The 19246-nt window shown below is 41.0% G+C and overlaps 1 protein-coding gene across 11 annotated transcripts in view; it reads right to left on the bottom strand.

Annotated features, from left to right (window-relative positions):
* Positions 1–19246, bottom strand: part of kcnma1a (potassium large conductance calcium-activated channel, subfamily M, alpha member 1a) — a 754381-nt gene that overhangs the window by 112306 nt on the left and 622829 nt on the right. For 7 of the 11 annotated variants that reach the window (XM_080215698.1, XM_080215701.1, XM_080215700.1 and 4 more), the window contains 2 exons: positions 15959–16035; positions 10350–10523 (listed from right to left, as the gene is read on the bottom strand). In XM_080215698.1, the coding sequence (XP_080071824.1) occupies positions 10350–10523; positions 15959–16035 (251 nt within the window). The remainder of the gene's footprint in view (positions 1–10349; positions 10524–15958; positions 16036–19246) is intronic. The other 4 variants (XM_080215704.1, XM_080215705.1, XM_080215706.1 and 1 more) reach the window with 1 other exon arrangement.

The raw sequence follows: 19246 nt of genomic DNA, 5'->3' as shown, positions 1-19246 counted from the left end.
TTCTGAAGGAAAGTGGGGCCAAAAATACTCCTGTTCTTCCCATCTCAAATTCGAGGCAAGCTTAAAAACATAAATTTGCCTTTACATTCGAGGCCCCCAGTGGCCAAGGACCATAGTGTAACTGAAAACACTGAGGGGCCCATACTTGGTGCATACTCCACACCAATTTGGACAAGTTAACCAGGGAAACCCTAGAATTGGTAATAGGCTCCTTTAATTGACATATCTCAAGTGAAAGAATCCAGCTGTCCTTTCTCGTGTGGCCTACATTTGACTGGGTCCCCACATTATGTGCTTGACCCTGAACTGTCCCTCCAAAGTGATCTAGCAATCAATTCAGTCATATCAAAATAGGGGGCATCCCAGTACCATTATCTCAGGGCATACAGGGACAAGCAAACATAGCCAGTGACATCCACATCCCAGTGTGAAAAGAAAAGTGGATTGATAGCTGTTGACCGTGGCTTGGGATCTTGGCGTTTTTTGTTCTCCCTAACCAAGGGGCACTGAGAATTAGTAAAGCACTTGTAGTATCATATTTACTGACCTGTCTGGGCTCAAGTAATTTCAACACTTTTGGTTTTAAATTCTGAAATAAAATAGGGACCAGAGCATGGTCTCTCTCACCTAGTAGCCCTGCAATGTGAGGAGGATGCTCATCACCTAGCCCATAGCAAGAGCTTGCATGTGGAGTTGTTTAACATGGGAGGTTGGTGCACTGCAGCTATCAAATGGTTCTGGTTGCTCTTACCACCTGCCACAGAAGTATTGGAAGGATCTACATGTAGATAATCAACCTGCTTGGGCCACACCACAAACACACCTTCCAAAGTCATCAAGTCCTGGGATGAGACTTGAAGCCAGTCCTTTTGACTCAAAGGTAGGTGCACCACCCACTGCACCCCAAAACGTGCACAGAGTGAGACCTACTTTATCCACATAGCTCAGTGATTCACTAGGTAAACTGGGGAACCATAACAGAATTACTTCATGTGTGATTTTAATCAGTGCTGCTGGGGTGATGGCACATGTAAGTAGAAGTTTATAAAAATGTCATATTATTTAATCTCCATGTAACATTTGTGCTTTTCAGTTCTTCAAATGCTAACAAAAATGGAATAAAAGTCAGATTGAATAAGATTAAAATAACACTTTGGCAGTTAATCTAACATCAAGGCTCGCTCACTCCAGCTACACATAATCCAGTCCCAATAAAGAAACAACTGATCTGCCAAGTATTGCTCTGCTTGGCTCAGGACTGTACTTTGACCAAGGTTTTAATTTAATAGGAGTGGATAGGAATGGTGCTCTTTAATCACCAACTTGGAACAAGATTTTTGAATAACATCAGCAAAGACACGCTAGTTTGGTGCACTGGCCGTGCTAAATTCTCCCACAGTGTACCCGAACAGGCGCCAGAGTGTGGCGACAAGGGGATTTAAACAGTAATTCCATTGCAGGGTTACTGTGAGCCTACTTGTGACACTAATAAATAAATAAATGGAAATGGTAACTGGGTAAAAGTACTCATGAAAAGGCAGTGAATGAGACATACACATACCAGCTGTGGTTGTACACTGTACAATGTCGTTGGGCAGTGTCTTGTATACAATTAACTGGAAATAGTACACTGCAACTCTGGACCTAAATCAGTATTCATATGTAATAGGAGTTGTACACTCCAGTTCTATACTTGAAACAAGATTTGTACACAACAGGAGTGCATTATTGGAAACTCATTAATGTGTCTTCGCGGTTAGTAGCCCATTTTTCTCTGATTATGTTTTCAGCAATTTTATTTTACTTGAAATTAGATATAAATTTCCTCACTATGATCCCATCAGAAAGTTGATTGCAGCTTATCAATCCACTTGGCAACCCGTAGATAGGATTAGATATTGTTTTCCACTTCAAGAGCCCTTGTCAGCAACTATTTATTCATAATCTGATTTTGGAAATTGATTTTCTTAATTGGCCATGGTTTTACTGTTCTTAAAATTGCCCATTATTAAATAAACATGCTTATTCTGCTCTTGCTGTGAAAAGAGTCAGCATTGGCAAAAAGAATGCATGGTCAATTTGCTCCCAGTCCACTCCCAGAGTTGCTCATAACCAACCACCAGGCAGCGTCCAGGTCAGCTGGTTACAAGATAGGAGTGCAAGGAACAGAATTAGGCCATTCAGCCCCTCAAGCTTGATCTACCATTCAATGAGACCATGAATGATTTATAACTCAACTCCATTCTCCCACCTTTGCTCCATTTACCCCAAACCTTTACCCAACAAAAATCTCTCTCTTCCCCACAGTGGGGGGTAGAGGACTACAAATGCTGGCGTTGCAGATATGACAGCTGCAAGATATCTTCTTGGAACCGGGCATTTTGCAAGAGAGGAGTTTGGAGCCCAGGGGAGGAGTTTGAAGCTTGGGCAAACAGTTCACCCCATGAGGCAGGCAAGTCAGTCCATTAAGAGCATAGTTAAGGTAAGTTTAGGAGGCTGACTGGGATTTTCCAGTTATTTCCCAACACGGTAGATCATCTGCCTGGAGGCTGTCGCCAGGTGTGCCTTTGATTCTAGCAGGCCTACAGACCACCTTGCCTGACTAAGTGGAGCACAGCCAAAGACCACCTTGAGGGACACATCACCACCCTCCTCCACCAACCAACCCCCGCTTCCCACTGTGGTGACCTGGTTGTTTTTCTTTTTGTTTTTTAATGAAAATTTTCAACACAGCTCAAAGTGCACCTTCTTATTGAAGTGTGCACCCAGTTACCTACATTCTACTACAGCTGAGTGGCTCCACCATTGTGAGGCATTTCCCCATGCTGAATGGACAGGAACCTGTCTCCTTATCAATTAATTTGAAAATCCCATGTACTTCCCTTAGCAAGTTTCCCCAAGAAAATCCAACCAATGCTCCCACCATTGGCAAAAATTTCAGCCTCAACATAGGAATATAGGAATTAGGAGCAGAAGTAGGCAATTTTAGCCCTTCCAGCCTGCTCTGCCATTCAATCAGATCATGGCTGATTTCTCAGTGGTCGCAAATATACCTCCCTATCTCCCATATCCATTTAATCTATACTCTAAAAATCAGAAATATATCTATTTCCTTCTTGAAACCATTTAATGATTCAGACTCCACCATGCTATGGGACAGCGAGTTCCAAAAATTCACCACCCCCTGTGAGAAGCCTTGCTTGTCTCCGTTCTGTGCTAATATTTGTTGGTATTATTGTTCTCCAGTCTAGACATTAAACTAGGTAAGTTCTGATGTATAGCTGCCATTTCTTTTTAATTTAGAGGTTTGGAATGATTTTTCTGCCCCTTTTTGCATACTGTCTCAACACAAAAGATGTGTGTGGCAGAGGTGGGCAGCTATGCTTCTAAGAACATAAGAAATAGGAGCAGGAGTAGGCCATCTAGCCCTTCGAGCCTGCCCCGCCATTCAATAAGATCATGGCTGATCTGTCGTGGCTCAGTTCCACATGCCCGCCCTCTCTCCATAACCCTTAATCCCCTCGCTTATCAAAAACCCATCAACCCGTGTCTTAAAAATATTTAGCGAGGCAGCCTCCACCACTTCAACGGGCAGAGAATTCCAGAGATTCACCACCCTTTGAGTGAAGAGGTTCCTCCTCAACTCCATTCTAAACCGCCCCCCCTTTATCTTGAGGCTGTGCCCCCTAGTCCTACTGTCCTTTCTGAGTGGGAAGAGTCTCTCCACCCCATCCCATTCATCATCTTATATGTCTCAATGAGATCTCCCCTCATTCTTCTAAACTCTAACGAGTACAAGCCTAGGTTATTCAGCCTCTCCTCATAGCTCAACCCCCTCAACTGCGGAATCAGCCTAGTAAACCTCCTCTGCACTCCCTCCAAGGCCAAAATATCCTTGCGTAAGTGCGGCGACCAAAACTGCACACAGTACTCCAGCTGCGGCCTCACCAATGCCCTATACAGCTGCAGCAAGACCTCCCTACTTTTATATTCAATCCCCCTCGCTATGAAGGCCAGCATCCCATTTGCCTTCCTGACCACCTGCTGCACCTGCAGGCTGGGTTTTTGCGACTCGTGCACAAGGACCCCGAGGTCCCTCTGCACCGTCGCCTGCTGCAGTTTTTCGCCACGTAAGTAATAGTCCTTCCTACCATTATTCCTACCAAAGTGGACCACCTCGCACTTGCCAACATTAAATTCCATTTGCCAGTTCCTGGCCCATTCGCCCAGCCTATCTAGATCCTTCTGCAGACTCTCCACACCCTCCGCGCAATTTGCCGTTCCACCAATCTTGGTGTCATCAGCAAATTTCGACACCATACACTTGGTTCCCTCCTCCAGATAACCTATATAAATGGTAAATAGCTGAGGCCCCAGCACCGACCCCTGGGGCACTCCACTAGTCACCAACCGCCAATCCAAATAGCACCCATTAACCCCCACTCTCTGCCTCCTATTTGACAACCAATCCTCTATCCACGCTAACACCCTACCCCAACTCCATGCCCCCTGACCTTCTGCAATAACCTCTTGTGAGGTACCTTGTCAAACACCTTCTGAAAATCAAGAAAGACCACATCCACCGGCTCTCCTCTATCCACCGCCCTAGACACATCCTCATAGAACTCCAGTAAATTTGTCAGACACGACTTCCCCTTAACGAAACCGTGCTGCGTCTGCTCTATCAAGCAATTCCCCTCAAGATGCCTCGCTATTTCCTCCTTGATGACAGATTCTAACATTGTGTAGTCAAGAGTAAAAGAGCAGCCTGGACTAATTAATTCTCAAGCTTTCACAAAAGGTGCACCTTGTCTTTATTTTGTACTTCGCCTGAAGAATAAAAAGATTGAAGAAAGTGAGGAAAAGGGTGGGCAACAAGACTAGTTATCTCCAAAAGTTACTAACACAGTTGATGTCCAATCCAAAGCAGGTAGATAAGAGATCGTGTGAACACAGGAGTATTCCTCTACGGCAACTTGCATTCCCAACATAAAACGTTCCACATCAGTGTATTTCACGGCAGAAAAAAATTAGAATTGAAGTGAATAATAATGAAAAACTGAGAAGGGTGGGCACTCAGTGCAAAAGATGGCTTTCTGGAGGCATTTGAAAGGTTATGGTCGCAAGTTGCAGACTTGGCAAGGATGAGGGGTTTGGGTGGAGATTCTGAAAAGAGGAAGAATTGACTGAAAGAACAGTGGGTGATAGAAATATGGGAAATGTCAAAATAGCAGTAGGCCATTCAGCCTCTCCAGCCTGTTCTGTCAATTAAATCATGGCTGATCTCCATTTAACTCCAGCTAACCTTCACGGTCCTATTTCCCTTAAACCCCTTGCTTAACAAAAACACATCAGTACCAGTTTTGAAACTTTCACATTGACCTATGCTCAGCAGCCTTTGAGAAGAGTGTGGCAGACTCGCTCTACCCTTTGTGTGCAGGATAAATAGCATAAGATGGGAGAGTGAAGCCTGTGTGAAACAAGGAACCTTGAATCTCAGTTCATCCAGGTGGAAGGTGACAGGGGTAGGGAAGAGGGTGTGGCCACAGAAGGGATCTGAAAGCAAAGGTATGGATCTTAAAATTTTAAAAACCAATTGTTGTAGTGTGAAGGACTATTGGATTCTGCAAAGGAGTCAGGCAGTGGGGGAGTCGACGTTTGGGATGGTGATAAGTTTGGGGGCTGTTGCTACAGTGAAGGTGCAGAGCTGGGCATTGTGGATACTTGAGGAACAAATGTGAATTGGATGCAAAGGAAGGATTAAACCTCAAGACACAAACTGGGAAGTGCGCAAAAAAGATTTACAAGTATGTTACTGAGACTGGAATTATAAGGAGAGGCTGAATAGGCTGGAACTTTTTTCTCTGGAGTGTAGGAGGATGAGGGGTGACCTTAGAGGCTAATAAAATCGTGAGGGGCATAAATAAGGTGAATAACCAAGGTCTTTTCCCCAGAGTAGGGGATCCAAAGCTAGAGAGCATAGGTTTAAGGTCCAAGGAGCAAAGATTTAAAAGGAACCTGGGGGGCACCTTTTTTCATACAGAGGGTGGTGTGTGTATGGAATGAGCTCCCAGAGGGGGTGGTAGAAGTGGGGACAATTACAATATTTAAAAGTCATTTGGGCAGGTATATGGATGGGAAAGGTTTAGTTGGATATGGGCCAAATGCAGGCAAATAAGACTAGTTCAGTTTAGGAAAGTTGGTCGGCATGGACAAGTGGGGCCAAAGGGCCTGTTTCTGTATTGTATCTCTATGTGATACTTTATTTTTGCTCAGACTCCTAATTCCAACAATAGGTTTAGAATCTGTGATCTGATGAGTGGAACAGTTGTGTGTAAGCATGAAACAGGGAAAGGTGTTTCAGACTTGTGCTGACTGTTCCCACTCACATTAGCAGCTGTTGGAAATGACACCTAACAGGATTTTGACCAACTGAACTTTGGTCTATATTTAAGTGGGTCGCAGAGAAACGTGTGCCACAGTTTAAGAAATTGGGTGCAGCTTTTGTTTTTGTATTTCAGTTTTCATGTTTTACTTTCATCCATGCCAACTGCCACTCTGTTCCCTTTCTAGTTGTGTGAATATCAGCTCCCAGCTGCCTCTACACATTGTCAACAATTGTGTTTGCAAAACGCCCAGGTCCTCTGGACCAGGACTGCAGTGTAAACATGCAAGCGTTTCTTTAAATGTCACCAAGATGTGTGGCTGTGTTTGCTGTAAATACATGGAAGAAGCCCCTCTTGAAACGGATACCAATTGCTGCAAGCTAAAATACAGCTTTGCTTGGGGAACACTTGACTGCTGAGCGTTCAGGGAAAAGGAAAGGCAAAAATGTCATTAGTACATCTCAAGCTTTCTAAATTGTTTGCTTAAATTGTGTCTCTTCCCCACGTGTTTGATATATTAATATGAAATAGTACAACACAAGCACAGACCCCAAGCAATTTTTTTGTTCACCTGGCATTCTGACTTCCTTTGCAGAAAAAGCTTACAGCTACAAGCACAATCCAACGTGTTGAGGATCTAAACTTCAATACGAGGACGCTCTCTCACTTGCCTTTGAAATGCAGCATGTACATTGAGGATGGGCCAGGAAACGTCCAAAGTAATTATTGCGTTTGCCAATTTGTGGGACCAGCTATGTGATCTTACTGAAATATCAAAATTGTGTTGTAATGAAAGAAAATTATCTGACAAAACCATGGAGTGTGCTAACATTACTGGGGTCCATACTGAAACCAAGCCAAGTAATGATATAATGGGTTTTAATGAGTATCTAGGGAAGCAATCTAGTACCACAGCGAAAGACAAAGGGCAAAAAGCATCATAGCTGAACTGACACTAATTCAAGCTGATTGTCAGAGCAGCTGAAGAATGTAAGAAAGGAAATGTGATCTGTACATTTGACCTCTCTTTGATTCCATCCCCCACTGCTGCCATTTCTAATTGTCAAATAGTCAACATTTCACATCTGCTCATATTAATTTAATGAAAATCTGAATCTCACCACTCAGTGTCCTTTCTTTCCCCCTTGATTTCACGAACTATTTGTAAGCAGGCTCTGAACCAGGCTGCTTTTATTGCGTGCGTGCCTACTGGATTTACAGTCTTCAAGAACTGGAATTATTCCCATGAAAGCAGGAAAAGTTTGCAGTTCATCAATGAATAGGTGTAAACCAAAACAAGCTGCACTGTACAATCAACTAAAATGGAATTGCAAAGTAGTAAAGTTTACAACTAATGTCAAAATAAAAATGACATAGCAGTTTTCATCTTAGATATTAATCTTCAACAGATTATAAAGATCTAAGTGTACTAGGTCCACAGTTAGAAACAGTACCTGTTTAGAGAATTGGGGTTTAAGGTTGAGCGTTTCAAGTGAATGGCTTCTGCTTAAAGGGGCAAAATTTGAGGTTGGTAACTACTTAAAGTGCTGATTTGTGCTTGCATCATCGTTTGAGACTGGTGCTTGCATAGAGTGATGCAATTTGAGACTGATATCTGACATCCCATCATCCAGTGAAGGGCTTATTCAAGACTTAATCACCTCCCACTTTGATACCTTTAATATCATCTTTGCCAGCCAGCTTGCCATCCTTCAAACTTTCAGCTCATCAATAACTCTGCTGCCCAGTTTCTCACCCACAACAATCCCTACTTCTTCACCACTCTTCTCCTCCCTTATTATCCCAACTCCTATATGCTAAAATTTAAAATTCAATCCACCAAGGATCTCACTAGTCATGAATGATGAAATCTCCTCAATTCCCTTCCAAACCATGCATTCCTCCCAGTCCAGTTTCCTGTGCATCTCGCCCTCTCCCCCTGTGCTCCAAGGCTGTTGTTTCAGCCAACTGGCTTCCACTCTCTGGCATTCCCACTTTATACCCCTCTGCTCTTCCATGTCCCTCTTGCCTAAATTAAAGTCCTCTGTTAAAAAAACACCTCTTTGATGATGCTTTCGGTCTCCCTTCCCGATATCATCTTCTCAGTTTTCCTCATGCTGCAGTGAATCATCATGGGACATTGTTTTGTATTTACGGTGCTATATAAATGCAAGCTGAAATCAGCAGATGTTTTGAGGAATGGGCTTGGGGGATTTCTATGTTCTTAGTGATGCAGAGTTTGCTGACCTGAAATATACTGCCAACTCCCTCATCATCCTTCAGTAAATGCTGCACACATTGGTGCAGAGCTCTATTCAGCGGTTTCCAAGCTTTGGCTAAATTTTAATATTTGTGAACAGTCTAAGATTAAAAATGCTAAAACCTAAGAGGCCTAAATATGTTTTCAACTTAATGGCCACCAGTTTCCATTATGGCGAAACCAATATAAGGTCAAAAGGAAAAAAGTGATACAAGTTGATCTCACATCACTTATATAAATTAAGTTTTGGCAACTGACAGCAAGTTATTCTGCACATCTTTGCATTGTTTCCCAGCATCAATGCAAAAAAAATACAGGTATAACTTATGTTCTATTCAGACTACATTTGGAAGCTGCTCTGCATGTTTCAGAGATGGCTTACTCCAGCTCCAAGTGAGGTTAACTGTCAATAACAGTTTAAAAGTTGGGCGCAACTCAATGCCTTTGCAGTCTGTCTTTTATGAACAGCTAGATTAAGATCTCTGGCAACTTTTTTGCCCCAAGTAAAACACTATGGTGTCAGGCTGGTCATTCAATCTAAATGTTACCTCCCGGTGTAAACAGAATAGTATGTTGTGAAATAAGCTGACAGAATTACTGCTTCTCAAAGGGGCCCTGCTATCCAGCAGCAGAGCAGGCTCAAATATTTCAATTCCCAATTTTTGCATATTTGCCAAAGTAGTGTAAAACTAATTAAACTTCTAGGCTAGGGGATCCAATGCTGGTCTGAAAACTGCAGGATCCCTAGCCTGGCATCCAAATACCAATTTTACAGATCATTTTACATTCATTTGGCCCACTCATTGCTAATTTATGGACACACAGGCCAGAATTTTACTGCCTCAGGATCGGGGCAGGCGAAGCTCGTAAAACGGAACTCTCTGTTGGGCCCAGGGCGGGATTTTACAAGCCTCGCCCGAGCGAGTTCGCAAAATACCAGCTACAGTGTCAGTGTTTGTCAATCGCTTTAAAGGGTTTTAACATCCACCACCATTCCCAAATGATCCTTACAACATTTCTGATGTTTAGACAGTCATGGAGTTTAGTGGTTTAATTCCAGAGTAATGATAATACTATATGTTGGAATTAGTTCCATATTTACCAACATGTCACTAATCTGGGGGTTAAGTTTCACTATTGGTTGTCCCACCAATAAGAAACTGGAATGATATTGAATGTTGCAGCTCTTGGCACCAAGCACATAAGAATGGGATGTTCAAGTTTGTCATACCAGGACGTATTGGCAATGCTCTGGGCTCACATAACCATGGGCATTGAGTACTTTTGACAGAAAGAGATAATGAAAGAACATTTATAAAATTAAAACACAGCAATAATTAGAAATAAATCAGCTTAATTCAAGAGGATATTTCCCCCCAACCCATCTCCCATTTTAGTCGTGTACTTTAACTTTAATGAAGTCACTTCTCCATTGTTTATCCAGAATGACATTTAACGACATGGAATAACTTCAATACCACACCGTACCAAGAACATCCACATCAAAGCGGTACTGTGGGTCCCCCATGCTAATCCACAGACCCAAGTTCTAGCAAAGCACACATAGCCAACTTTGTCACTAGGAAGCTCAATGAACGCAGCAGCAGTGGCAACTAAAATACAACTTACTGGACCACAGAATACAACACAGAAGGGACGACCCCACATAGGACGGACATGGAACAGCATGATGTTAAACTTACAGGCACGTAAACTGGTGGAGCAATCATTAACAGAGACAGAAGAAAGTGGGAAGGTTCTCTCAAGGGTGTCCAAGTTACTATGTACACTGTCTGACATGCAAGTGCAGTCACGCTCACAGCGTCCGCAATCAAAACAACATGCGAGTTTCATTCTCTTGTAGATGGACATCTTGGCTATAATCATGTTTTCGATGGAAGGAGAGGAAGAGGAGCAGGTTAATGGCAAGGTTACTCAGTCTGGCAGTTGGAAAGGAATTAACAAGGGATCTAATACAGGCCTTAGTAACATAAGCAGGCTTGACAAGAAGAAGAGCTAAGACTATTTCATGAAAGTAGCGACAAGAAAATCATCTTTAAAAAGTTCAAAAGAAAGAGCTCAGAAGGTAACTTTGAATATACAATTCACATTCTTAGATATTTCAAGTTCATGCCGCACGGGATACTATTCCACAGGAACACAAGAAGTTGCTGAAAATTTCAATTGCAGACCTGCACATCATATCCCTTTTAAAACAATTTAGCCAAAGCAGGCAATTGACAGAAACAGAATTGTATTTTAATGATTGTTCTTTTCGCCACTCTCCCTTGTTTTTGCACAAGCATGTGCTGGCAAGAATTTGGTATAATTAGCATTTTCCTCATAATTACTACTGTGCTAATGAGCATGTCAAAATTAAGGTGGCACATAAAATACAGGTCCAATTCTTTCAAGCACACATGATGCCGAAATGGTTATTGTGCTAATTGATTCACTTGTTCAATGAAATTTGTAATATAAATAATATAAAACCATATTATTTGATAATAAACCTAATGTACTGGTAATGAGGAATAATTTAAGTTACTCATATCAAGTAAAACAAAATCAGCCTTGGATGAACAAGCCATTATGCCACGTGAAGGACATATTTAAAGCTCTCGACTGAGTCAAGCACTGACCTAAGGCCATTTATATCAAAATTACTGGCCAAGCAAGGGTCACGCTATGATCGAGGAAAAAAAGGCACTGGAGGGTGATGAATGAGAGGCATCTTCAGTAGCATCCCCATTTCTCTGCAATCTTTTCAGCGGTTAGTTGCAAAACATTAATTTTCAGCAGTTTTTTTTTAGGTTATCCGCTAGCTGAGAAAAGAATGATCATATCATGCAGCACTAAGCCTGTTCAATGCACGCAACAAGACTAGTCGGTTAGCACTGGTATTTCAATGAAGAAAGTAGCATCAAAGCCTCATAAATGCTGGTGATGCTGGGCAGCATCGGCCTCTTGTCTTCCTTTGAATGATGCCAATCTTTTCAGCGTGACATTAATTGAGTCTGACAAGTCTTTAAAAGGAATGGAATCTAGAGGGAGATGAACCGTTTTTTGATCTTGTTTCTTGAAATGAAACCAAATACTTCAGCCAAATTATTCTCCCCAATCAACGGGGGAATTGTGTAGACGACTTGCGGGTGCCCATTTTTTTTTTTAAAAAAAGGAAGACTTGAGGAACTATTTTTGAGTCCATGCAGAACTATCAAAATAACAGCATGCTGGTAAAAAATAACAGGCTTCAACCTTGGCGATAATAAATAAAGTAACAACAAAAATTCAATAAGGGTTATTAAGATTGAAGCATTCATAAACATTAACAGTATAGCTTGTGTCTCAAACAAATCCATGCTGTAATAAATACATTGCATTCATTGTGGAAATAAAACACAAACAGTAATAGCACTTTCAGACAATGACATGTTGGGAAATGTTAGTTGTTGATGAGATGCATGTAATTCTACACACGAAGGACGTGTCCACTAACTCGACACACAAACTGCTATATGGAATCCTTGCAAAAACATGTTTATACTGCCATTTGTATTGAAAAGGTGATGTTTTTTGGAAAAATCAGCATCAAGGAGGACCTGAGATACCCGCGCGCTGTTGGAGACCAGAAGAGGAGGAATGAGAAGGTCTCTGAGGACATCTAGTGGATGGACATCACAGAGCACCATGCTCAGCAAAATGTGGAAGCTGTCAGGATCCAGTCACGGGTAGTGAGTAAAAAAGGGCCCAACTACCAAGAAGAATTGAAATGGCGACAAATTCATTTCAATTCAATAGCTAGTGATGATTATTTGCATAAAAAGAAAAAGAATGGAATGAAGAGTTGTGGGAATAAGATGGTTATTTTGATTGGTGATGAATAAACTTTTTCTCCTCATTATAGTTCCTCAATTTGTAGGACTTCCCATAGAAGATGGTTTCTTCAGTGAAAATACAGCAGCAATATTAAATTGGAGATTAAGAGTACTCTCAAAAAGGTGAGAGTGCCCAAATTATCTCTATAGTTTCAATAATAAAAAGCAAAGGACTTAGTTCACTGCCTCTGTTTTTCTGAATGGAGCAGAGTGTCAGGGCCAGAGCTGTACTTTTGTCAAAGAAAGATTTGAAAATGTTTGGTTTTGTTTGCTAACTTGTAAATGGGCATTGGATTGGGCGGTTTGATCAAGATTTATTGGTGAAGAATCAGTGAGATTTATCTCATCTGTCTGCCTATCCTGGATTTGAACATTCCTCCAAAAAAACTGAGAAATCAAATGTAGAAATAACACATTCCTTCTGGCAAATCTCAGCCTTTTAAAAAATATCCTAGGCAGAAACGTTCCTACTTTCTCTCCTGAATGCTTTCTTCTATGCAAGGATGATTTTCACAGGTATGGTGGCCCTCACTAATGAGTATAGACAAACTATTCAACCACATGGGCAAGTCTCATATGATGGCTATGCATACACACTTTCAATCATTTGGTCAAGGATTTACAGCTAGGAGCAGGAACCTAGACCATAGCTTTCCCTCCACCTGATATGGGGGTATTGGCATTGACTGTAACATTCTAACTACTGTCATGGTGAGATCAACTAACTAGAAGACCAAATCTGGAACCTCTTTGCCCCCACCTTTTAAGGCACAGTCTTCACCCAGTGCCACGCGATGGGAATTCCTGATCATTTTGGACGTGACAGCCCTGACACCAATGACATACACGCCATCCTCAGACTTATGGTCTGACTAAAGTCTCCAGAGGAACAGGGCAGTTGCTTCTGCCCCACATTTGAGGTCACTTGTACAGTTCCACTTCTTCATGTTGCTTAAAGAGAGTTACAATGGCATTCTGGTAACAAAAATGGCAACATGGGTGATAAAAATGGCAGCAGTGGCCGCCAGCCTCTTTTGCTCCTCAAGTCAACAAAGTAAGGTGGAAATCTTGCAAGGAGGTTTTGGAATGAACGCAATATTCATTTTATCTTTCTGCATTCTGCTATATCCAAGCAACAACAGGGACACTTGGCTATAGCTGACTTGAGCTGTGAAGCTGAATTCCACTCACTTCCTTTCCTTTAACAGAATCACAATTTTATTTCTGCTGGTATCTTGCCGCTGGGCTGCTGTATTTTCTACAGATTCAAAGTGATCTGTGGGCAGTGCTGAAGATGATGTGTACGTATGATGTAACTGCTACACATGCAACATAAAAATCTCTTGCTTAAGGTAGACAAGTTGGATCGCACTCTGGGCAACAGGGAACCCGTTTTTACTCACAATAGATCACTACCAGTGTGCAGTTAAATTATAGAGTTTCATGTTCCAGGGCAGCAGGGAGAAAAATAAATTAAAAATACATCAATCATCAAAAGGTACTTGCAATCATTTCATACATGGAATCTCATGTGCCTGAATTCCACGGAAAAAGGTTTATATGTAACTGTGTTTTGTGTTTTCTCTTTTCCCCATTACATGTTCTACAACAGTGAGACAAACCTAGAAGGGGTGAATGCTTAAGAAATAAGTTCACACACACAGAAGAAATACCAAACTTTAGCATTTTTTCTAAAAAAAATCATCTCATACAACTCTTCAAAAAAAAAACTGGAATTACTATTGCACTTCCTCCCATCCCACCCACAGAAAGGAAATCTTCTTTGCAAATTCTGGACTGTTCCTTGAATAATTTAGATTACAATGAAAAAATAATGATACTTTTAAGCAGAATTTTTGTTTTGCTTTCAAGCAGCTAGGGTTTTCTTTTTAAAAAAAGATAAAGCTACTCACTTTAATTATTCTTGACCTCTGTGGAGGCACCAAGTTTTTTTTTGTTTAAATTATTAATAATGGGCCTAAAAGGTTTGGACAAGTGGCTAAGTAGGTCAGGTATATGTTAACAATGTGACATGACTAATGCCAATATAATGATAAATCTGCTGGAATTCCATTCTAAATGTGACAGCAACTACTAAGATGTGTGCCCTTATCAAAAAAAAACCTCTGCATTTCTGGTACTGTACTCAAGTATTGCATATTGCATGCTCCACCATTATGGGCTGTGAAATACAATGCATTTGGCAAGGATTTGTCTTTGTTTTTCCAGCTGACTTGGAGCATTACCTCTAGAGTTTTCAAACAGCGGCAGTTTAGTTCTGACAAGCTCTTTCTTCAGCCTCACTAATCATGTCATTTTATTTATACATCTGTTCTACATCACATCATTAATAGACTAAAATTTGGACTCCTCATTTTAGGCACACCGTTATTCTCCAAGTATATTTTTTAATTTTTTGCGTACAGCTTAATCACATTAATGCTAATTATTTTTCGCTCCCCAATCTGCAGCATTCATTAATTTTCCCAGATTTCCCATTATGTATTAATGGCATAATGTTAATCTAAACCTGCCTTCCTTTCAGGTAATTAAACTTCCTTTCATATAGCCTAAAAAATGTTGCTCTCCATTTAATTTCTCTTGCCTTAGTTATTTGACTAGGTTAACGAGTGGATGAAGGACATTGCTGGTGTAGACACACTGCCATGTGCCGGTGACCAACAGGGGCCAGGCACTAAGCCACTGAGTAAGTAGGAAGATAAGTCAAAGAGAGATATCCCACAGCCACTCTTCATCCTATTTTGTTGGCCAAGTTCAGAGTAGCATTGGAGCAGGTTATTGGTCCATCCTATCGGCAGGTGGCATGGAGATAAACCTTAAAAATTAAAGTGGAACCCAAGTTCTTCCCATTCTGATGCACATTACAAGTAAAAAATTCCTTATGTTTTTCCTTAAAATGATAATTTCACTGTTTGCGGGAATCTGAAAAGCACATAGCTTTTAGGACATTAAGCGTTGACTTAGAATGTTGTTTAAAGAGTTCAATTTTCACACACACTAACCTTTGTCCACATCCTATGTAAAGGCTTTATATTCTGTAACAAACTTTATTACTGCAGAACCAAACTCTGCCAAATAGGGACTATAATTAATGGTGGAGTTGCAATAAAACATGCACTTGTATATGTGAAAACTGTTTAAAATAAGTGTGTTGGATAACAGGAATTTATAGTTTGTTGTTTAGATACAGTGTTCATTGGGTGAGTAAATGGAAGTTTAACGACTATACTGCACTCCATCTCTGATCATCATGGACAAGCTATTAACAGAAATCATTGACGTCCGGCAAGCCCTCCACTAATTCACTGTTGGTGCAAAAACCTTAATATTTTATTGCATTCAAGGTGTACATTGGTTGCAAATTATCACTAATAACAAGGTACTGATGGAAAAATGATGAAATTATTACTTACGTCGTTTGCAGCCACATTTCTTAATCCTTTTCGTATCCGTGATGTCATCGTGACAAGCTTTGCAGTAGAAAAATGCCCTGAAGCAATAAAGAGTCAAGAATGACCATTTAACAGAGTTTACCATGCTACATTATCCACTAAACACCAACCGTGCCTTATTCTGATGGAGAAAGACAGTCTAATGTCTTAAACAGCCAATCTTTACACAACACGTGTAAATTTGGAGTGACGGAAAGCCAGAATTTAAGTTCCAAATTCCTGAGTAAGGTCGGGGATGATTGTTCAGGGTAGTGAGGCAACATTTTGTTCCAACTGAAATGAAAATATATTCAAGAATACATAAAAACATAAAAGGCCAGTTGCCTCATCAATCCCACTCCTTTCACAACCATGCACATATTCTGCTATTGTGGACTCTACCCAACATATTTAATCTCCTAAGGGAAAGTTGTGTGAAATTTCTCCCTGTCTCCCTAAGATAATTGACTGAAACTCCAGAATATCAATCTATCCTAACAAGGCCCATTATTCAATCCTGACCAGCTGCCTCCAACCAATGACGTTTCCATGGCGTCGGTGTCACAAGAACCATTGTGCTTCCGAAAGCCATTGATCATCTCTGTCTGCACATATCATTATAATCTTCAGTTCTACCTTTAACCAGATATGTAGCTGCTCCTCTTAAAGGAGTTAATCAGCACAGGCTGAACTGCTTTTGCTAAGAGTCTGTTCCAATATCCACACTACTCTGTGGGGGAAAGAACATTCTAATCTCCAGTCCTGCCTCAGGCTTGTTAATTCTGTTCTCATTTCCTGTAGTTCTGCTCTTACCATCCAAGTTAAATAACCTGCTTACATCCATATTATCCATGGCTATCAGCATTTTAAAGATCTGGATCCTTTCCTGAACTAACTTCTCCAATGACAAATTCAGTTTGGAGAGTCTCTTTTCATTAATCACAGCCCTAAGGCATTCGTATCCCTCTTTTAACATGTTTTTGTTGGTGGAATCTTTCTGCTCATCAGTATCCGGATACTAAATAAAGTTTAAAGTTTATTTATTAATCACAAGTAAGGCTTACATTAATATTACAATGAAGTCACTGTGAAATTCCCCTAGTTAGAACATAGAACATAGAAAAACTATAGCACAAACAGGCCCTTTGGCCCACAAGTTGCACCGATTATATCCCTACCTACTAGGCTTACCTATAACCCTCAATCCTATTAAGTCCCATGTACTCATCCAGAAGTCTCTTAAAAGACCCTATCGAATTTGCCTCCACCACCACTGACAGCAGCCGATTCCACTCACCTACCGCCCTCTGATTGAAAAACTTACCCCGACATCTCCTCTGTACCTACTCTGGCCCCTGTCTGGGTCAATGCACCTAACCAGCATGTCCTTCAGACTGTGGGAGGAAATTGGAGCACCCGGAGGAAACCCACGCAGACACAGGGAGAATGTGCAGACTCCTCACAGACAGTGGCCCAAGCCGGGAATTGAACCCGGGTCCCTGGTGCTGTGAGGTGGCAGTGCTAACCACAATGCCATCGTAAATGCTGGGAATAGAAATGGGGTTTTTGCCTGGTGCCCAATGTCAGTATCATACAAACTCAACTGTGGATACAGAATGAAGCTTTCTTTCCTCAACCAACAAACTGCATTTAACTAGCACCTTTAACATGTAGTAAAACATTCAAAGGCACGTCACTGGACAGTTATCAAGCAAAACTTGACACCGAGCCATATAAGGAGGTATTTGAACAGATAATCCAAAGTTGCGCAGAGTGGTATGGTTTAAGGAATGCTTGAAGAAGGAAAGTGAGGTTGGAGGGGCAGATGAGCTTAAGAAGAGAATTCTAGCATTTAGGATCTGGGCAGTTGAAAGCCTAGCCACCAATAATGGTGCAATTAAAGGATGTGCAAGACAGCAGAAGCGGAAGAGTGCACAGATCTCAATGTATGTAGTATATACAAAGTATGTAATATATAGAAGTACGTAGAGATAGGGAGAGGCAAGACCATGAAGGAATTTGAAAATTAAAATCATTCACACAAGCTAGAACTAATTGGCAGGAATAAGTTCAGTTCAGTAAATCTAGGAGATAGCCTTTAGGGAGAAATTCTGGCTGCTGTAATAGTGACTGTGATTTGGACTGAGGAATATGAAAGATATGTTCTGCTTTTAGAAACATAGGTGTTAGTTGTGTTTTTTTTTGTAGGGATTTATTTTAAGAAGTAATTGCTCCAGTTTTTCACTGGATGAGTTTTGGATTTCGTTGAGCTCACTAGCAGAAATCTGGTCAATCAGGATTTGCCTTCAGTAATACTCATTTGAACCTCTCATGTAGCTACTGAATCCTTACAGTGCAGGAGGAGGCCACTTGGCCCATTGAGTCTGTACTGACTCTCTGTCACAGCATCCCACCCAGGCATATTCCTGTAATCCCAAGAATTCACCTTGCTAATCCCCCTAACCCACATATCTTGGGAGACTAAGGAGCAATTTACTATGGGAAATCAACCTAACTTGCACATGTTCGGACTGTGGGAGGAAACCGAAGCATCTGGAGGAAACCCATGCAGACATGGGGAGAATGTGCAAACTCCACACAGTTACCCACTGCAGGTCTCTGGTGCTGTGATGCAGCAGTGCTAGCCACTGTGCCACCCACAATAAACATTTTGAGTAGCAACGACAGACACCATAACAGACATTTTGAGTAACAGGCAGCTTAAATGAAACCAGAAGCATTTTCAATTTCTATTTGAAACTATGGACCCCATTTTAACTCGGTGGAAATAAATGGGTTTCAGAGATTTAAAATAAGGAACTAATCTGAGATGAAAGTTTTATACAATCTGATTCAATGGTGTGACAACTTGCAAATTTTAAATGACAAAAAGCAGAAGCTTTATGATTGTAAATCAGCAAAAAAGATTGAAACAGAATCAGCTTTTTTTAAAAAGGTGCCCTTCTCTAATTTCCACATTCACATCAATTGCTTGGTTAATTCAGGCTTTTGTTATTCTGTTAACAATTTATTTCAAAAGCCAAACCTCAAAATCTGTAAATTCCCACCTGGCAGAACAAGGTATGCTGTTGAAGAACACATTGGGATTGTAAAGAAGTATTAACAACTCTTGTCTGTTTAAACTATCCATGAATGGTGTGGTTCTTAACTGTTTAAGTGCAAGTGACCACAGTCCAAGAGCATTTTGAGAAGACTTGGTGGTAGTTCATGGGATGGTGCTCAATCTTCTAGTAGAACTTGCACTTCAGC

Source organism: Carcharhinus amblyrhynchos, chromosome 31, assembly GCF_965287045.1.
Source record: "Carcharhinus amblyrhynchos chromosome 31, sCarAmb.v2.hapA, whole genome shotgun sequence".
NCBI classification, from domain to species: Eukaryota; Metazoa; Chordata; class Chondrichthyes; order Carcharhiniformes; family Carcharhinidae; genus Carcharhinus; species Carcharhinus amblyrhynchos.
Note: the sequence above shows the minus strand (reverse complement) of the source record. Positions and strands in the feature narration are given on the sequence as shown.